The sequence below is a fragment of the Ambystoma mexicanum genome, chromosome 9 (assembly GCF_040938575.1).
Source record: "Ambystoma mexicanum isolate Mex_15411 chromosome 9, UKY_AmexF1_1, whole genome shotgun sequence".
Classification (NCBI taxonomy): Eukaryota; Metazoa; Chordata; class Amphibia; order Caudata; family Ambystomatidae; genus Ambystoma; species Ambystoma mexicanum.
The window spans coordinates 1,541,873,586-1,541,895,472 of record NC_090931.1 but is presented as its reverse complement, the minus strand read 5'-3'; the positions used below and the strand labels follow the sequence as shown (position 1 = coordinate 1,541,895,472).

Below are 21,887 nucleotides of genomic sequence, written 5' to 3'. Positions count from 1 at the left end.
ATGACATTGCAGGTGGTCGTATCCCAACCTGACCCACTGGTGCCCATGATGACCACACAACAAGCATGCCAACCACCACTGCCACACTAGGCACTCTCAGGCAGAATGACATTGCAGGTGGTCGTATCCCAACCTGACCCACTGGTGCCCATGATGACTGCACAAGGAGCATGCCACCCACCACTGTCACGCTAGGCACTCTCAGGCAGAATTACACTGCAGGTGGTCCTATCCCAACCTGACCCACTGGTGCCCATGATGACTGCACAACTAGCATGCCACCCACCACTGCCACGCTAGGCACTCTCAAGTAGAATGACATTGCAGGTGGTCGTATCCCAACCTGACCCACTGGTGCCCATGATGACCACACAACAAGCATGCCACCCACCACTGCCACACTAGGCACTCTCAGGCAGAATGACATTGCAGTTGGTCGTATCCCAACCTGACCCACTGGTGCCCATGATGACCGCACCACGAGCACTGCCATGCTAGGCACTCTGAGGCAGAATGACATTGCAGGTGGTCGACCTCCAGGTCGAGTTGAAGATGCCACCTGTTGATGGGACACATGTGGCACTGCCAACCTTAGACCTTTGCACATTCACAACACTTCCTGTCTGCTCGCTGTTAGGACGTTTTTACTAAAGTCCACCTGTGGGAGGACTATAGAAGATTCACTCTTAGGAGTACAGGGCTCCAACTCTTGGGTTTGGCCTGAACTAACCAAAAGGTTTGGTAGCAATGGACCAGCAGCCAGGCTTAGTCTAGGAGAGAGAAGGGCTGTAGGTAAGTACAAAGACGTCGGGGCACACCTATAGCTAAGAATACACTTATACACAGTAGTTTTATACAAATATTGTTATTTATTATAAACTCTAAGGCAGCTAACACACAGTATTAGAATTACAGGTACGTAAACCTATTCACTTTTATATACAGTAAGACTATTTTTAAGCATTACTTAGTTCAGTAGTAAACTCTTAGGTGATATACAGGTAAATAGTAGCATTAACGTTTAGCAAATCATTTCCTACAACCAACATTTAATAGATACTGGTAAGTACTTTTAGGCAACCTGCACTTTAGACAGTCAAGCCCTATCTGGACATGAGAGTCTCAGAGTCAGTGGGGATGCCGGGTGAACAGGGCCCCTGGGTGGAAGAACAAAGAAAGGCAGACACTGTCAAAGTTGACAAAATAGCAGGTTTCCTCTGTTTCAGGAAGGTAAAATATTTAGTTAAAAGGTTGTTCATGGAGAATTGTAGACCAAAGGGCCAGTGTCCTTAGGCCTGTGAGAACACAGTTGGGTTGTCCACTCCAATGTGTCTCAGAAAGCACAGGAGGAGTCCGATTCAACACAGCAAGTACCAAGGTGAGTACCTAGGAACGGGACAGTACCTTTTCATGACGAAATAACAAGGTCACTGGAGTTTCCCCAAGTGAGGCGACAGCAACTCCTGTTCAGATTCTTGGCCTGGAGGCTGAAGAAGAAACCTTTGGCGGGAGCAGACTGTCAGCTTCTTGCAGTAGGACGCCCAGCAGATGATCTACACGGTTTCAGTTCATCCACGGTCATCACACGACAAGCTTCTCTCTGTTTCTTGGTCACCGACTTGGCAGGAGAAGACGTCTCAGAGCGGGAAAGAGTCACAGGTTCAGCAGGATGCCCACGAAGTTCCAGCTGAAAGCCGCACTTCAGGAGACGATGCACAGCAGATGGGTCCTGGTCCCAGGGTATTGGGGAATTGCGGCCCAGGACGGTTGCAGCTCTTCGAGGCACGGCTCAAAGTGCAGGTTGTCTCGAGACTGGTTAGGCCCACCAGTCCAGGGGAGGAAGTAGTCCAGTCTGGATAATTTCTGTCGTTCAGGTTGGAGCAGCTGCAGTCACTCAGCAGACTCTGGAGGTGGCTGCCGACATACTTCTTCTCCCTCGGATTCTTCGTTCCATCGGTCGACTCTCTCGATCTGCTCTGGGAACCTCGCCTTTATACAGGAACCCAACCAATCGCCCATCATGCCACATTCCACATTCAAACTTTGGGGGGTGGCTGTCCCAAAAGGACAGCTAGTCTCCCAGTCAGAACTGGATTCAACCAGACATACTGGAGGACAAAGACGTGCAGAGTGTCGGTGTACTCCCAGCTTCCTGTCCCCCCAGACACGCGGGCTCCCTAGGGCGGGCTTCCCAATGGGAGCCCGCAAAGACAAAAGACGGAGCGGGACCTCCCCCACCCAGGACGGCAGAAGAAAGCTCAAGAAAGGACAAGTCACCAAGAGTTGGTGAAAAAAGAAGTCCGGCACCATTTTGGTAAAATGCTGAAGCATGTGTCCCTTAACGCAGCTGCGGCAGCAGCCTGCGTGTACACTTCACTATAAATCGGTAGAAATCATCCACTGCCACCAGCCACTGAGACAAACTTGTCACTAACTAGAAAGTTACAGGAGAAGTGGAAAAAGGGATACATTGGGTCCCCTCAGCACTCCACATAAGGTGGGTTGTGCCGATTCCGCAAAATAAAAGTTAGGTGGGATAGAATGTATCCCACTCCCCTTGAAAACAGTAGTTATCACAAGGAAAAAAAAAAGGGCGGCTGGGAGAGCTCCCAGCAAAACTGCACAGAAAGTGCTTTGTGCTGCAACAATAAATTGCAGATGCTTGAAACGTTGGAGTAAAGCATTACTCCAAAGAATGACAACCAAAGGGGGTGGAAATGGTCCCCAGAGGTAAAGTAAAATACTGAGCGAGTGTGGGTGGAAGAAGGTTCCCACTCACTCAGGAGAATTGTTCAAAAATCCAAGAGTTCAGTGAAGAAAACTGCCGGGGGGCTCACATGTGGGCAGAATAATGCACGAACATGACATTCTACCTAACACTTGCCAGTCCAATCTTGGCATGATGGACAGACAGTAACCATGGAGGATTCACAGATGCAAGTTGAGAAAGACCAGAGGGAGTAGGTGGCTACTGTGTCTCCATCGGGCAGGTCCAGATGCGCCAGGCATCGGAGCTCTCGCAGAAGGAACTGTGGTGTTACCAAGTTCCAGCTTTGAGGCTAGTGGAGGGGACAGGGTTGATCCTGTCACCGCTCTGTAATGCATGCTACAGAGGGGGTATACATAGGATCTCCTCGGTTCCCCAATCCATCTATAACCTCATATGTATCCCCGACTGGGCTGTACCTAACGCACTTGGCAGCATATAGATAGGATTGAACGTGGGCAACACCATAGAAAAGAAGACCAAAGTTATGCCGTTTGTGGAGCCCCCAACAAGGGCCTCTGCAGGTTATCAAAGAGTGAGGCCTGGTTTGCCTGGTTTATTAGGGGACACCGATCGTTTGCACAACTCATCCAGTATACACACCTCGAGCAGTCAGAATCATCACTGTAGAGAAGAAGGAGTACTGAGATGTTTCAATATGTCAGCTAGTGGAGCAGTGGGTAGACTGCTAACTGATGTACAGAACTGGCAGGTGACAAAACTCAAACACATACAGTTGAATCATATACAGTCACATCAGAACACACACATCTAATTGATAAACTCATACCTGGTCACCTGCATGGATAAAAGATGTCCCGGGCTGGCGCTTGGCGAGGGAGTTCAGGAGTGCAAGGAAGTCTTAGGAGCATGGGGGGGTGCAGCGAGGTGGAATGAGAGAGGAGGTGGAACCAGTGGAGGGTTGAGGAAGAGGAGCAGATCCACATAGAGGAATGCAGGTGGTATCAAGAGGGGAAGAGAGAAGAAAAGAGAAGGAACAAAGAAGGACAGCTGGGAGAAAGGGGAGCAGAGGTGAAAAGAAGAGTGCAGGAAGGAGACATACTAAGTTTGCCAGAAGGAGGAGCGAATGGCAGTGGAAGAGAGAAGAGTGATACTGAGAAAAAATAAAGGTGAGCTGGAGGAGAGAGACGTGGAGGTAGAGGATGGAGAAATAAGAGCCGAGGAGGTTAGGAGGAGAGTGGTCAGGCGGCGGAGAAAGGGAGACGATGAAAAGGAGACAGTGACAAGAGCAAAGAGGGCATAAGATAGAGGCAAGGTGGTGTAAAATAAAAAGCAGAATGGATGGGAGTAGAAAAAGTATAACCACAAAAGTGATGTGTGGAAGGTTTTGAATGAATCTGAACCACTGGCATTGCTCTGGGCAACCTTCCACGTCACTATTTTTTTAGTTTAGCCCATTTGCGTTTGAGCAAGGCGGTGCACAAGAAAGAGCAGTTCCTCCCGGGAGATGGCAAACCAAGCGACAGCGAGCAAAAAACCGAGGGGTTGAACCACAGGGGCAGGAAGCCACAGAGCACCCTGGCGAGAGATCATTATTTCCGAAAGGCCGTGAGGATTGCGCATAACAGCCCAGCTGGAAGGGAGAAAGTCTTTTGAGTGCAACAATTACCAGCCATTATGCCGGGTGAACGGCAGAGTTTGGGAGGCGCAGAAGCGGCAGTGGTAGCAACCTTGACTCCTACATCAAAGGCAGGAAAGACTGGAAGCATCTTAATACGACCGGTGAGTGCAAGGAAGCAAAGAAAGCCCGGTCTGTGTTTCATTGAAATGCTTGCAACAGTATCCGAGGGATGGTATCCGAGGCCAGCTGTCCCCTGCTCTCCTCCATTGGCTACCTTCGCATTTTCTCCTTCCTCCATGCCCCATCTCATGTTCCCTCCACACCTCTGCAGGGCATCTTTGACTCCACACGTTCCTTGACGTCTCTAAAAAGTCGAACTTCTTACTACACCTCCTTAGAGGTACTCTTCCTTTCCTCTCCTTCCCTCAGAAGCTCACTGTCTCCCAAGCTCTGATTCTCTCTAGGTTGGACTACTGTAACAGCCTCTTTCTAAATCTACCTGCCTCCACTCTCCGCCCTTTGCAGCTCATCCAGAACAGGACTGCAAGACTTGTCATTGGCCTCAATCCCTAGGATCGTATCCCTCCAGCCCTGAAATCCCTTCACTGGCTCCCAGTGGCTGCAAGGATAAAATTCAAGACCCTTTGTATTGTTCACAAGGCTTTCTCAAAAAAACGAGCTGGGGCTATATCTCTGTCTTCAGCTGGGGCCTCCCTCTGGAACAGCCTCCCTGCCACTTTGAAACTTTAGGAGAACCATCTCAGGTTCCGTTAGCACCTCAAGACCTTCCTCTTTGCTCCTCCTCTCCCCGGCTGATTCTGTTCTGTTTCGGCATTGTGCACCTGGCCACCCTCTAATTTCGAGCCCAGGTACTTGTCCACCCTGCCATGCACCCGCACTGCCTCCAGGCAACCCTTGCACTTGTGTCTGTATCTGTAACCCTACAGCACCCCCTCTCTCTGCACTTATCAGGCACCCCTCGTCTGTGCCTTAAAATCTAGCACTTGCCTCTTCTTGGCTGCACTACCACTTCTTGTTTTTTATTCCTTTGCTCAGCACTTTCCACTTCGCTCCTCCCCCCTTGATTTTGCCCCTTTCCTTTCCCCTGCACTTACACGTTCTCAATGTCACTGGGCCTAGTAAGATCGTTGTTTTTGTTCTCCCTTGTTCCCCTCCCTTGCCTTGTCACGCTCTGAAACACATGTGTATGAGCGCGATACAAATACAATATCAATAGCAATAGAAGAATTGAAGCAGGGACAAATGGAATCATTACTTATGTGCAAGTTCCAGACAGTGCAAGAAGGATTAATCCCAAAACATATATGTTTATCTGTAAAATGTATGTGTTTCAGGCTTATTAAACTGTTCATATTATAGAGAATAGGAATTACTATTACAAATGGGGCCGGCCCTAGTAAAAATATGAGTGGTCAGATATATTTGACAGAATGACATCTTGGCCTGGATATGTAGTTCCTAATTTGGTGTAAACTCAAGCATGAAGCGTACTAAACAATATACACAAATGCATATTATATTATTATTCATATTGACTGGTACAGAGTGACGTGAACATTGTCACTATTTAAAATAGAGTTTCAAAAATCCCTTTTCGAGGCATCAATAAGAGTAGTGACTGATTTATTTTCCTTAAAAAAGTGCTTGTTAACAATTAAAATCATGCATTTGGCAATTGAACAACTTAATATGTTACTGTTAATATTGTTCATCCAATACTTGGCAACTCTTGCCTACTGCATTTCCATCTTTTGCTCTAACTTCCAATGTTACGCTGATGACACCCAACTCATCTTCAGGCTTCCCTCTGCCACCTCCTCTCCCTCCCTCATCTCTGACTGTCTAATCGCCATTCAAAATTGGTGTGCCGCTAACGATCTCTGTTTAAATGCTAATAAAACTGAGATCCTCCTCATCGGCACACCCCCTCCATCTTTTCCCCTCACTCTCTGGCCTGCCTCCCTTGGCCCTCCTCCTGCCCCTACCTGCGAAACAAAGAACCTAGGGGTCACCTTGGACTCCACACTATCCTTCTCCTCACACATCTCCGAAGTCTCTAAAAAATCCAACTTCTTACTAAACCTCCTCAGAGGTACATTTCCCTTCCTCTCCTTCCCTCAGAAGCTCACTGTATCCCAAGCTCTGATTCTCTCTAAGCTGGACTACTGTAACAACCTCTTTCTAAATGTACCTGCCTCCACCCTCCGCCCTCTACAACTAATCCAGAACAGGACTGCAAGACTTGTCCTCAGCCTCAAGCCCTGGGTTCGTATCTCTCCAGCTCTGAAATCCCTCCATTGGCTCCCAGTGGATGCAAGGATTAAATGTAAAACCCTTTGCATTGTCCTTAAACTATCCCTCCGTAAATACCTCCCCTCTTGAGCCCTTCGCTCCTCTTCCTCTAACTCCCTCAGGGTCAGCCGTTTTTCAATGAAACGAGCTGGGTGCAGATCTCTGTCTTCGGCCGGGGCTTACCTTTGGAACTGCCTCCCTGCCACCCTGAAACTTGAGGAGAACCATCTACGGTTCCGGAAGCTCCTCAAGACCTTCCTCTTCGCCTCTGCCTTTGCCACTCTCCTCCCCTGTTGATCTGCCTTTCTCTCTCGGCACTGCCTCATCTTCCAACTGGGCCCTTTCGGGCTCAGTTATCTGCCCACCCAGACACCTCTTGCACTGGCTCCCGGCCATCCCTGAACTGGGGCCTGTTTCTGTACCCATACAGCTCCCCCCCACTCCTCCTCTGCACTTATCAGATTAACGCTATTTGACTTGCTCTGCACTTTACCCTTCACTGGCTGCACTACCAGTACTCTTGAGCACCCTTATTTATTCATTTATTTTATCCGCTATCTTATTATTTTTCTTGTTTCTCCTTTGCTCTGCACTTACCCCCCGCCCCTTTTTTCCTTGCACTTTCCCCCTTTCCCTTCCCCATGCACTTGCGCCTTCTCAATGTCACTGGGCCTAGTAAGATCATTTGTTTTTGTTTTCTATCCTGCTCCCACCTCCCTTTGCCTGATCGCGCTCTGAAACACCTGTGTCTGAGTGCGATATAAATAAAATATCATATCATATATCATATGTGGGCAAAAATTGAGAATTCAGCGGCTAGTAAAAGGAATTGTATAGCATAGTATCAGAAAAGGGGCATTTACATAATGTATAAGGAGGCATTCGCTCATAATCTGTTATGCTTTTCTAATTTGTCAACAACAATAACATATCATGATACTAAAGCACAAACGCATTGTTAACAATAATGCATTGCCAATGACGTGATACGTTTTAATAATGCATTGGCAATGACGGTACATGCAAAACGCGTGACGTGTGATGAATCCTGTGGAGTCATCACCAAACCCCAGCTTAAAGTCTCCTGCCATGTGGCCAGGGGAAGGAAGCAGATACCTGAGGGGTGGTATCAGGAGGGAAGGATCCCATGGGGGGAGACAGCTATTCTGGGGAAGTGGTGACTCCACTAGAAGAGACGCACCATTCATCTTCTGAAGATGAGGAGGAAATCATGCCCAGATATTTAATGGCATACTCAATACTCCTATCCTTCTAACATCAAGGTTCCAGAAACATATTATAAAGAGCCAGTTAAACAGAGTCAAGTTGGTACCTTAGAGGCTCAGGAAATAAAGAGAAAATAATTTGAATTTCGCGATTCTATCCTAAAGAGAACCTCTGCCTCTTATGTGAAATTGCAGTCTCTTTATCCCAAACCCTCTTTGTGTGGTAACTCTCAGTCTATAGAACAATCTGATGTAATTGAAAGTAAAAGAGAACAATTTAATATCATTCATTCTCTTAAAAACTCCAATTCCCAGATTGCCAAAGTACTGGGATGAAGAAGAGGAACTCTGAGGCCATGGGGACTCAGAAGTGTGAGTATCCAAAGGTGAAGTCTAGTCATTACCAATTAGAACACCTGAGTGGGATATTTTAAAGCCCAGGATGAGTGCCCGCTGGAGAGGAGTTTGTGTTGTGATGAAGTTGAAGCAGAGGAAGAAGCAGTTCGGATCCATGAGGGAGGCGTAGCAGAAGAAGCTCAAGCCATCCACAGTGCAGATGCAGCAAAGGAGAGAAGCCCGCCAGAAGAAGTCACCGCAACTGGTGAAAATCCAAAGAGCTGCAGAGTACGAACAGTGGAAGCCAGCGTACTAAAGAGAAGTCCAGCTGCAAGGACAACGTGTTACTGCAGAAACATGAAGCAGCCTGGGAAAGCTGTGGAAGATCAACGGAGCATCTATTTCTCCCAGACACCGCTGCACCGCTTATCTTAGGCTTGCTGAAGAAGGAGAAGGGACAGAGTACAGTCCGAAGCACCGCCACGAGTACTGGCAACTGCAGGGAGCTGCCATGAAGAACTGGTGAGTGCTCAGAGAGGGAGTACTGACACCGGTGCGCTCCATGAAACAGAGTTGTCATCATTCAATGTTTCTGAACACCGAACACTTAATGAATCCAAGTAGAACCAGCGCACGACCCTAGGGTTGGTATCCTTTCGGAGACTAAGCCAAGCGAGGGGTGAATGGTCAGTGACAAGTCTACATTTTCTCCATGTTAGACAGTATTTTAGGTATCCAATGGCCCATTTTATTGCCAGTGCCTCTAATTCGATGGTGCCATATTTTCTTTCTCGAGGAAATAACTTGTGGCTGATGTATAGGACGGGATCGTCCAAACCATCGTATTCCTGAGTGTTCTACTTGATTTCGCCGAAGTATTTTTCAACGTGGGACTTTTCATCGCCACGTTTTCATCGACCAAAACTCTTTTTTTTTGTTTTTTTTATTTCTGGGGGGGTTTCCGCCCCAGACCCCCCCTTAATTAAATAATCATACCCCAACCCCAACAAAACACCCACCAAAAAATATTTTTTTTAAAACGAGTTTTGGTCGATGAAAATGTTGGCGATGAAATGTCCCAGGTTGAAAAATACTTCGACGAAATGCGTTTATACCATTCCTGAGATACTGCACTTATCCCCACCTTAGAGGGGTCAGTCTGAAGGATGAACTCCTTATTAAAATTGGGGACTTTTAAGACTGGCTCACTACATTGATTTCAAGGTGTTGAAACTGGCTTGATCCTCTCTCTGTCAACGCAGTGGTTGGGGCTCTGCAATCAGGAACTTATCGGTTAGAAAGGAGGTGATGGCGGAGTAACTGGGGATGAACCTCCTGTAATATCCGGTAAGACCTAAGACGGCCCTTTGCTCTCCCTCGGTTTTTGAAGCTGGAGTTTCTTGAACAGCACGGACCTTTTCTAACGGTGGTTGGACTAACCCATTTCCCACAAAATATCCCGAGTATTTCACTGCCGACTGGGCTAAGTGGCATTTATCAGGGTAAGCAGTGAGGCCAGCGTGTCTCATGGCTCTAGAGATTCCATAACGATGGAACACGTGCTCGCTGTTCCCAGGAATGACTATAAATGACTGTCATCCAGATATGCGCTGCAAAAGCTGGAATATGGTCACAAGATCGGGCCCATTAGTCGTTGGAAAGTAGCTGGAGCACCATGGAGCCCAAATGGTAGGAAATACTCTGCTAGGGCTGGAGAATGCTGTCTTTGCTTTGTCCATGGGATTTAGGGGTACCTGCCAATAGCCCTTGAAAGATCAATCATGTAGCGGTAGACTGCTGACCCCAGCCAATCAATAAGGTTGTCAATCTGTGGCATCAGATAATTATTGAACTGGGATATGGCACTGAGTTTCACAAAATCTATACAAAGCCTCCATAATTGATCAAGTTTTGCCACAAGCACTATTGGGGTCAAATAATGTTGGCGGCAAACATTTTCTCTACCTCTTGGAGGACTATTTCCTTCCTTACCTCTGGTCTTTCTGATTTTCCTGTACTTTCGCTAGGTGGGAATGTATTATATCTCTCACCACAGTCATATGTTCTTTAATCCACTGTGTGGTTTGAGACAGAGGTACGATGGCTTCTTCCTGTTCTTCTGTTCTTCCCACGTCTCCCTCAACATGTCTAGGACGTCTCTCTCTTGGATCGCGTCCATGGAGGGGCTTGAATGGGTAGAACCCCAGGGAAGTTTGGGCAGCCTACCTGATGGCGAATAACAGCCAAGGAAGCATCATATCCAAATTAAGATCATCAGCTTCTACTAATTTATTCAAAACATTTATTACGGTCGTATTGAAGCATTCAACCAACCCCTTCATCTGGGGGTGATAGACAGAGGTCCTTAAGGTTTTAATCTGCTGAATCTGTTTTAGTTCTGCAATGATCTTACTCATAAATGTAGTTCCCTGGTCTCTCAGAATTTCTTTTGGCAAGCCCACTCGTGATAGAAAAGGGATAAAGTGTTTGAAGATCTGCTGAGATGTAGCGTTCCTCAACCAGAAGGCCTAAGGGTAACGTGTGGCATAGTTAAGAATGACTAAAATGTATCTATTCCCAAGTTATCATTGGCTACAATGGGCCTACGATATCCATCCCTATTCGGGAAAGGGGACCTCAATTATAGGCAATGGTTGTAATGGTGCTGGAGGAGGATTCTTTATTTAGCAGTCTTTTGACAGAGAGAACATGTAGCGACAAAATTCTTAGTGACTGCATACACGCCTGGCCAGTAAAACCTGCTCACAACCTTTCCCTCTGTTTTTGCCATCTCCAAATGTCCCGAAGTTATGTGAGCATATGTGATTTCGGGGACTACCCTTTGATGACTTCTCGGGACCACTATTTGGGTTCGAGGGGTTCCCTCTTTGGTGGTATCTCCCCCATATAACCCTTGTTTTAAAAAAAGAATGGACCGTCTTTACTTCTGCTTTCATCCTCTGGCGCTACTTTGAAGAAAGCTTCGGCCAGAAAAGGTTTGTTGCATTGGTGAACACTATATAGGGAATGACCTCAGGCTCACTTTATTCCGTGTAGGGCTTTGGCGATTCTAATATATGGAGCAGATCTTGTTCAGCCTCCCCAAAGCCTTAGGTTCCTTTCCGTCAAGTCTTGCTCTTTGATTTCTACAGGTTTGGGGAACAGGGCATTTTCTAAAATCCCCTGGTTGATTTTCACCCCTGTCTTTACATGGTATGAATATTTACTGTTGTTCTGAAGTATGACCATGACATCACCCTGGTAATCTGGGTCCACTATTACATCCATTGTGAATTGTGAACATTAGCCTGAGTCGCATCTAGTTAGGATCGTGAATATCAGCAAGTGCCATACCTAGATGGAATCTTAGACATTAGCGTGCGACGCATCTAGATAGAATCGTGAATATCAGCATGGGCTACACTTAGATGATATTGTGAATGTTAGCATGTCCCACACCTAGATTGAAATGTGAATGTCAGCATGGGCCACACCTATGCTAGAAATGTGACTGTTAGCATGTGCCACACCTAGATGGAATCTTAGACATCAGCGTGCGTCGCATCTAGATAGGATCGTGAATATCAGAATGGGCCACAGTTAGATGATATTGTGAATGATAGCATGGGCCACACTTGGTTGGAATTGAGAACATTGGTCAGAGTCGCATCTAGATGGGATTGTGGATGGTGGCAGGTGCCACCCCTGGATTGAGCTGTGGATGTCGGCATGTGCCACACCTATGATAGAAATGTGAATGTTAGCTGCATGGGAGCAAAGTAACTCGGAAACACTTCTTGAAATAGGGAGCTCTTGGGAAGAATTGGAGTGTAACCCAAACAAAACATCCAAAAAATTCAAGGGGCCTCATTAGGACCCAGGCGGTAAGGGGTTTACGGCGGCGTAAACAGCGCCGACCCTTACCGCCTGATTCCGAGGTCCCTTAGCGCCATGGAAGTTTTAACACCTGCTTTTAGCAGGTGTTAAAATCCATGGCGCTAAGGGACCTTGTTGTTAATTACGCCACCGTAATTTACGGTGGCGTAATTAAAGCCTTCCCCACTCCCATTATGCCCTATGGGGCAAAAATGGGAATGGGGAAGGGTAAATGGGTTAATGGGGACTTACCGCCCCACTCACCTCGGAATGGGGCGGTAAGTCCGCCAACCACCATGGCGTAAACATAGTTTACGCCATGGTGGTAAAGGTACGACCCAGGCGGTAACTTACCGCCTGGGTCGTAATGAGGCCCAAGGAAATGGACTGGATTAAAACATTGGAAGATGCCACGAAAAACAAATTAGCCCTGGATCTACCAGTAAATCATCACAAACAAAATGAACCCATGAGCTATTTGTTAAAAGGTCCCAGTAAACAAATTAGAAATACATACTTAAGGGCCAGGCTGAACCTTCTAAACACTAAAGAAATCCTATTCATCATGAATAATCTCTGCCGATTCTGCAACAAACCAAAAGCAGTTGAAACTGTGAGGCACCTTCTACTGTCCTGCCCAGAACTGTCTTCAAAAAGAAAGATCCATATGGGCCATCTCTTTAAAAACAGATGGTGCATGGAAGAAGATTATTGGTGGAACATCCTGATGTCAGGAGATAACACCAAAACAGTAATTGCGGTCGGAAAGTTTTTTCAGAATATAAACTTCACGAGAGAAAGACCAATCTGAAGTCTACTTGGAAAACAATCGAAGAACATTGACAACAACGATAAGGAAATGGTCAAATAAAAACAACAAAGGAACAGTTCGCAAAACTTTAGTAAAAACTGCGAAAAACAGTTTAATCAAATAAAAATAAAAAATGTTAGCATGTGCCACACTTAGATAGAAATGTGAATGTTAGCTATGCCAATTAACCAAGAGTTGGTTCCCGGAGGATGATCTTGAGGCCTTTTTTGAAAAGGAAGGCAGTAACCTTGGGCTACTTATTTTTATTTTTTTACATTTTTTTTAGCGCTCACACAGCCCGGGGGCATCGAGGTGCTGTTACAGGAATATGTCTTAGTTGTGTATTTATAACGCGCTTAATACCCAGAGGTTTCTAAGCACGGACCCGGGGATCGAACCTGTGCTGCTTCGTGTCGTCTTGTTTTCGAGGTGAGCACGTATCCTCCCGCTACTGTTTCCAGTGCCCAAGCATCTGAAGTAATGCCCTGCCATTCGTTCAGATGCTGAGAGATTCTGCCTCCCCCCGGGGTCTTGTGGGTCAAGGCCTCAAAGAGGCTTAGAGGCGGCTGCAGCAGTGGCTGAAGGTAAAGATGCCGAGCTTGGGCTGATTTAGCACCCCTTCCTCTTCCACCACAAGGGAATCTTCTTTGCCCCTTTTGTACGGCCTGTCCTCTTCCTCTACCAATTGAGGAATGGAAGCTAAAAGAACGACCCCTCCAGGAAGATGAGCCTGAATAGGGTTGTTGAGGTTGTCGAATGGAGGCGCTAAGGGACTAAGCCGCCGCTTTGGATTTTTGCAGCTTCTCTAGACTCTCATCCGCCTTGCTGCCGAACAACTTTGATCCGTCGAAGGGCATGTTGAGCAGTCAGGCCTGCACGTCCGGTGCAAACCCCGACTTTCTCAATGACGCAAGCCTGAGCAGTACGGTGCTTGCGGCCATGGATCTGCTGATGCTGTCAGCAGTATTCAATCCTGACTGGAGACACTCTCTCATTGCCTCCTTTCCATCCTTTACTATGGCCAGGAAGCCGTCTCTTTCCTCGCCTTCCGGAATGTGATCAGCCGCCATGGCAACACAGTCCCACAGGGTATAACAAAATCTAGCCAAGGTACCGGTGACATTAGTTGACTTCAAAGCCATGCTGCCTGATGTGAAGACCTTGAGAGCCCATGCATCAACCTTCTTGTCGTCTCTATCCGGGGGGATAGAGAGATAGGCAGATTGTTTGGTTAAAGTAGCAGCCTGAACTACTAAACTCTCAAGCGTAGGGTTGTTTGGTGAGTTAGTCTGGATCGCTGCTAGAGGGTCTATGCTTCCGAGAGAAGTTTCTGTTCACAGCAGGCCTAGATTCTGGAGCTTCCCAATTGGCCACAACCTTCCTCTGAAGGGCCTTATGGAAGGGCAAGAATGGGTCCTTCTGAGGTCCCTGGTCTAGGATGTCTGTCATGTCACCCTCCTCATATGCCAGGGAATCCCTACTCCAACCCATATATTCCGTGACCCTGTTCATGAGATTTCTGTAATTAGAATCGGCATGTTCTGAGGGGTCAGGCCTGCCAAACTCCAGCTCTGGCGAAGTGTCAAGTCCATTAGCAGACTAGAGGGAGTCACAGAGGTCTTTCATCCTTGACTCTGAGTCAAAAAGCTCTTCAGGTACATTTTGAGTGTCAAACTGCAACTCAAATGAAGAAGTTTCCTCATCAGAAGCAATTTCCTCCTCATGAATTGAGGACATGGACTTAAACACATTTTCTTTTGGTACAGGCATAAATGTTTTTTGCTGAATCTGTATGGGCTTCGATGAGATCGAAGATTCCGTCGGCGGTGTCAATGACGGCTTCGAAAAAGGGGTCGATTTACTACGAATCTCCCTCGATTTCGGCATCGAAACGCTCGGCGCCAATGCCGTCGACAAATTAGTTCATCGGGTCGAGTATCTCGACATACAGCCTGTTTTCTACACGGCCTTGATGAAGTATCCTTCGTCTTCCCTGAGTCGTCCGAAGGAGCAACCGGGGCATGGCTCTTGACTGATTCCTTTGAGGGGGTCTAGGCCGCATTCTCAAAAATCTGCATCATTTCCACTCTACAGGCATCCCATTTACGTGGGGAATCTGACTTTGTCTGGCACCTAATTACCTCAGTAGAGGAATCAGATGAAGAACAGAGAGACCGATGGCGTCTCTTCTTTGCCTTCTTCGAAGACGAAGACTGCCTCGATCGATTCCTCGACCGGGACCTCTTTGAGCTTTTACGCCCAGTGGAGTCTCTAGACTCTCCGGACTTCTTTTCCTTCTTCGATGTAGACTTCGAAGCCTCCCTCCCCATTGCCAGTTTTTTCTTAAATCCTGACTTTGGGGTCGAAGATCGACAGAAAAATGAAGCGCGCCGTTAGTACTCTAAGCAAAAGCTCTCGGAAAAACAGAACTGAAGCCAACGGGCGCAGCACGAGCTATTTATACTGCTGGTGACGTTGACGCTGGATGGCAGCCCTCAAGGGACATCAGCGCCACGATATGGTGCACAGAGCCCTCTGCCGGGAATTATTTTTTCGAAGCAGCAAATCTGTCGAGATACGAATGTCAAAGATGAGGAATACGTGGGAGAACACAATCCATTCGAAGTCTCTGTATTGTACATTCTTTTGTTTGTCTGATATTCCCAAGAAGGCCAATTTGGGGTATCCTTTAGGGAGTTCCTCACAGGAACAGGAGTTCTTGCCCACAGAGGGAGTGTCCCTCCCAGTGAGGTCCCACTTGCCTCGACTCCTAGGGAAGGTGTTGTGGAGGAGGCGCATCTCCCTAACCTCACGGGGGGGCAGAGGGGTTTCCCCTTGGGCAGAAGGGACGAATTCCCTTGATTCGTCACAGGGAGCATGTATCAACATGGAGAGGGAAATGACATATCAGGACGTGGTCAAGCCACTGAACGAGCAGACACAAGAAAAAGGTGCCTGGGAGACAGAGAAAGGGATGGTACCCCAAATATGTCACAGACTTGGTGGAGAAGTGTAGAGTTTGGGAGGTTGTACGAGCATGTGTCAAAGCGATGAAGAGGCAAAAGCAAGCATGTGACAGTAGAAGTGCAGAAGGGCATAGGGAAAGAGAGGAGGATTCCTGAGGAATGTGATCATTGCAGAGCCATGAAGGGTGTAGCCAAAGGGGGGACTAAGGTGTCAGTAAACCATTTCCCAGATCAGGACTAGAGGAATCCATTGCCAACCGTGCCAACCAGCAGGAAATCAGTGGGAGACCTTAGCGATTCAAATTGGTGACCATTGTAGCACAGGCCTTGATGTTGATAGCAAGCAGGCAAAGTCTGGAACCAGACCCTCCCACGAAGGAGAATACATGGGCTATCTCATATATGGACAAGAACTCGCTCACAGTGGCTTCGCCCAATCAGACATGTGGTATAGTTAGTGCTGCAGGAGTAGGGCTCCTTCTGGCTTCTCCACCTGATCGTAGATGTGGCAGTGGCAGCATTGCAGGTTTAGAACCCCCTGAGTCTCATGTGCTAGGAGCCCATTCTATTTCCCTTCCTCCTGAAATCTTCCTGGTTTATAATTGGGGTGACTCCCTATACCTTGGAGTTAAATGTCTCATCGGTGTGCAGGAACACTCATGAAGTGACCAGACTAACACTGTGACATTGTCAAGCAACATTACAGGTCCCAGCAGGCTTCATCAATGCAGAGTTCAAACATTACCTAAGAATACCATGCATGCAAGAGGCACACTTCGATGTTACGCAGGTAAGTCCTTTCTACCTACCTGGAAGACTCCTGGTCTTAGATTCATGGAGCTCTGTGGGTTGGGCATCAATCTCTTCTTTAATGCACATCATGTCCATGGCTGTGACATCGGCATGTCCTGCAAATAGATGGAGATATCAGTCTAATGAAGAAAGGTACACAATTACAATATACAGACACTGTGATCACCCTGAGGGACACTGCGCCCGCCACTGTTCTGTGTCATGCTCTATAAAATAGGGTGCTAACACACATGCTCCGTAGTTACTAAACTGTGAAATATAATGGGTCAGATTCTCTGCCAAACTAGTTTGACAAATGAACAGGTCACCTTATTCTCAAAGGGACCTGCCAATTTCAGTGGGGCTGCAAAGCATCACAAAGGATGCACTGTCCAGCCTCCTTGCATGCATAAATGTAGGGAGCACAATCCTACATTATTCATATTCCAAGCTGCCAGCAACCACATAGGTGCTTGAAGTGCATTTCGGTGACATGTTTTTAAAGATAAAACAATGAAGTCCCTTTTTGCATGATAGCAATACAAGTGGGACAGAAGTCGTCCATATTGCTACCTGTGAGAAACCTAAGGGTACCCTCACCCCTAAACCCCCTGGATTCTCTGCTCAGTTGGCCAGGGAAAGGACATTGCTCTTGGATCCCGACCCTGGGGGTGGAGAAGCGAGGGACGATCACCTGGGTGGCGAGCCCGTCCTTGTGGATTGGGAGCAGGTTACTGTGAGAAACCAGAAAGTGCCTCACCCACTAGTCCCTGGGGATCTGTCATCCAGGTGGCCAGACACAGCCGTCGCTTTTGGATCCAGTTCCTGTGGGTGGACCAGCGTGGGAGGATCACCTGGATGAGGGGTCTTCAGGGAATGGGAGTGGGACACAGGATGGTGAGACGCAGTATCCTCGTCCCTGTAACACCGTTACCCCATCCTACCAAGTAGGATAACTAAAAACTCTACCCACTCCCCTTTACAACACAAACACTTTCACACGGACAGCCCGCTATGGGAGAAAACAGACTAACACCTGAGCAGTATACCTGATGTGTCCCAATACAATGGTCAGGCGAGGTCAGGCAATTACTGGCCCTCACACACACACCTGACTCCCATTAAGCTTCCCCACATGGATAAAATGCGGAGCATGGGAGCACACTCGGAGCGTGGCAAAACACACATGGAAACAGCAGTTTCGAGACAGCAGCTTAACGAGAGACAAAAGATGGCAAAACAGGAGGTGATCACAGGGAGGGAAATTCCCTTGACCTTTCCAAAAAGGAACCGTTACTTTCAAGAAATCTCAAAATTGGAAAGCATAAGACCAGGAAACCAGGCTAAAGAATTCTGCATTGTGTGTAGGAGATATCCGGGGCCCTCCCACAACAGTAATCAAGGCGGGGAGACTCAGCAGCCGCCTGGTACCGTCCTTGGCACCAAGAACAAAGCAGAGTCAGTGAAATCAACAGAGCCAGTGAGTTTGGGATACCGATACAAGACTAGTCTGTGTTGAAGTCAAGGTTGCAAGCAGCAACATTGTATGGCGAGGGCTGGAACGGTCATTGTTTGAAATGCGTGTAATAAAAGACGCGAGGAAAGTTGAACTGCTGATGAGCGATTGAACATTGAAACCAAGAAGCAATACCTATGACAGAGTGGTCCAGCACTGTGTGTGCGTTCAATCGAAGGTCTCTGTAAAGTATCCAGCTGAGGCGCATCAAACGGTGAAAGTTAAAAGAGTTGTAAACAATTGTGAATCGAAGTGGTCAAGCAAAATCCTGCACAGAGTGGAAAGTCTTCAATGTTCATACAGTAAAGAATGTTTGTGTTAAAGTAGATAACTTGGTCCGAACCCGACGGAGGGAGACTAATTGAAGGTAGGTATGGACCCGGCAGATGGGGACCCAGGGTGAACAGTGAACCACCCGAGAAAATTGGATATGTGAAAATCCTGAGAACATTGTGTTGAAGTGGGTCTGAGCCCGGCGGCGGGGGACCCGAGGTGAATAGTGAATCACCTGAGAAATGGTGTACATGTGAAATCCTAAGAAGGAAGGAACTTTAATGTTTGTTTGTCGCCTTAGGCCCTCTAAAATAAGAGACTTTGGGCCTCATTACGAGTCCGGCGGTAACCGTGCCAGAAAAAACGGCAGGTTACCGCTGGACTCGTATTACCATTCCGCCTCTGTGATTTCCGGAATCACCGGGGCATTACGACCCCGGTGACCCGGGAATTCCGGAGGCGGAATTGTGTAAGTCCTCATTCCCATGGAGCCCCATAGGACCCCATGGGGATGGGGACAATGGAAACACCGGTTCCGTCTATGACGGAGCCGGTGTTTCCATGTCCGCCTGCAGGCGGGTGATGCTAAACCCGCCAGGTCAGACCTGGCGTGAGTGACACCTCCCGCCTGCAGGACTCTGAATCAGCCGGTCCAGAAAGAATGGTGGCAGCGGTTTTAGCACCACCGTTCTTTCCGGACCAGCAGGGTCGTAATGAGACCCTTTGAATGGCAAAGAGGTTTGGCACAGAAGGCCCCGATGCTGAGGTTTTGAACTACATCATCGTGCTAAAGACGCCAGAGATTGTGCTAAAGAGTGTGCTGCCTTGTCCCGTGCTGAAAAGGTGCGGAAGGGGAGCTAATGCCTCAGAGATCCTGACATATAATTTCTTGCACGCTTTTCTTTTGCATAACATGGTTTCCCACACTATTTGTATTTAGAGGTATGGTTTGGCAATAGGTTTATTAGTATAGGCCCTTTTATTTTGACAAGACTCTTCTATTTAGTATTAGATAGGCATTTTTCAAACCCAATTGAAGTTCAGTAAACACCCTTGAATTGTGGTCACTTGTGTCTGTCTTACTGTTTGATACCATTCCTTCCTTACAGTACACCCAGGCAAGACATGGTATCCCCCTTTTCCTACTGACAAACAACCCAATCTTTCCTCGACCTTTATGGGTTATTGTAAGTCTGTTCCCCCTACTTTCTCTTATGGGACACTTGACAGTACTGAGACGAGGAAGAGGCAGCTGAGAGTGATGAACACTATACCTTTTCCCCACTCTGGTACTGAGACGAAGAAGATGCCTGCAATGTTTTATGAAGGTCAGGCATGTCGCCTTAATCATGGTCCGGCAAGCCTAATTAATGAAGCACACCTGCAACCTGTTAGAGGGTTGCAGGTGTATAAAAGGTAGAGAAGAAAGCAACACAGTGAGAAAGAGCAGCTGAAGGAGCAGAAAGAGGAGCAGCAGGAAACTGTTCACAGAGAGATGAACCGTGGAAGGAGACTGTTGTGGAACTGCCCACCATATACAGGACGCTGAGATGCTGGGAACTGCAGGCACAGATGGTCCCAGGCAGCGTGGCATCGGAGCTGGGGCTCCGTGGAGCGGACTATGGGCTGAGAAGGGAGCCGGGTCAAGAGTCCACCCTATTTCCGTGCAGCAGCGGTGCTTGTTACCCTGTGTGAAGCAAGCGACACCGGAGTGTCTACAGGTCAGGATTTGGACCCCTGGAAGCAGGAGCCAAAGGCTGCGTATCCTGCGCTGCTGGAAGAGCTCTCAATGTGAACGGTGAGCTTCTAGCAGATGAGAAACCCAGTGCACGAAGGTTGGAACATTACCATTGTCAATCAAAAATTTGTATTGGACTGGTCGCGTGTCGCAGGGAGCACGGATTTGGAAGGTCTCCGAGTGGTGGGCATTTCAATTGGAGTCAAATTAATGAATGTTGAACTGTGTTAAAATTGGGCAGAACAGAAAATGCCTCTCAAACACGATTGACATTTATTGAATACCGAAGAAGTGAATAAATACTTTTGAACTTAAGTAAACTACTGAAAATTGAATTCCGAAGAGAATGAAACTTTGAAACTATGCAAATCTACTATGTTGCAAGGTTTGAAATTGAGATTCGATGAGCAGGAGCTAAAACCAGCTCCTGGGTGTCGGCATCATGCTGTGGGCAGGAGCTACCAAAGATGCTCTTTTCATTTTGTGTCCATTTTGTATGAATCATTGTGTTTAACTGTGCATTAGATGTGCCCTAATTTTTCTTTATTAACATTCTCAAATACTCAAAGGTAATGTCACATTGACATGTTTGGAAGGCACCAGTTGGCCTTAGGAGCCAAAGGTAACTCCTGGTAGCTGTTGGTTTGAAGCTAACCAGGCTCTACTAAACTAGAAGCAGGAGCTACATAGCTCCCAGCTCCCCTCAATTTCGAACCCTGATGTTGAAATCAAAAGTGAACAGAACTTTGAAACTAAGTGAATCTACACTACATGCTGAATTTCAAAGTGAACAAATCCAATTCATGGTGAATCTCGAAGTGAGCAGAATTTCTCAATTAAGCAGAACGTTTGTTGCATCCCGAAATGTAATGCAACAAGGGCGCATTGAACTGTGGAAAAACTTTAAATGGCATGAATATTCATTGAAAGACATCTTTGTGAGGAAAGCAAAGTCTTGGGGAGGGGATCCCTGAGACTTGAAGAACTACCTGCGTTACCATGAGGACGAAGCCTCAAGATTCATTACTATTTGAATTGTGGTACTTGGAAGAATTGTGGTACTTGGAAGAATTGTGGTACTTGGACGAATTGTGGTACTTGGAACTTGGGGAAGAGGAAACCCGAGGATTGTTTAGAACTGTATCACCTTGAACCCAAGAAAGGTAAAACTTAATCTTTTTGCCGAACTGCCTTACACTTGGGGAAGGGAGTTGAACGGAAGCTGTTATCTGGAAGAAGCACAGATCCTTATTTGTGGTCAATGTTTCTTTGGTTGCCGACATCCCTGCACATTGTATAGATTTAGTTGTGAGGGCAAGGATAGGTTTTGGACACAGACAGACCTTTGAGTTGAACTCTTTGACTCAGACGTTCCTTAGTTCATTTAGGGAGGGAAATCCCACCTTAGCACAGGGCAAGTTAGGCCTTTGTCTATCCTGACATTTAAGTTAATAAAGTGTTTTATTTTGAACATTGAATCTGTTGTCTGTGTCTTATATCCTGATGCCTTCACAGACCACACTTTAAAAAATGCATGACAGTCAGGATGACCGTGTCAAGCAAATCGCATGCCCCAGGTGCACTTGCGCATCACATTGTATGGGCTAATAAACATATTTTGTGAAGGGCCCAATGTTTTGGATAACTTTAATTCCATTTGCAGCATAATCTTTAAGAACGTGATACTAATC

General features: G+C 47.1%; 1 protein-coding gene across 4 annotated transcripts in view; it reads right to left on the bottom strand.

Annotated features, from left to right (window-relative positions):
* The window catches only part of LOC138489485 (zinc finger protein 154-like), a 153,596-nt gene that overhangs the window by 40,854 nt on the left and 90,855 nt on the right, over nt 1-21,887 (bottom strand). For all 4 annotated transcript variants that reach the window (XM_069617225.1, XM_069617227.1, XM_069617226.1 and 1 more), the window contains one exon: nt 16,687-16,785. In XM_069617225.1, the coding sequence (XP_069473326.1) occupies nt 16,687-16,785 (99 nt within the window). The remainder of the gene's footprint in view (nt 1-16,686; nt 16,786-21,887) is intronic.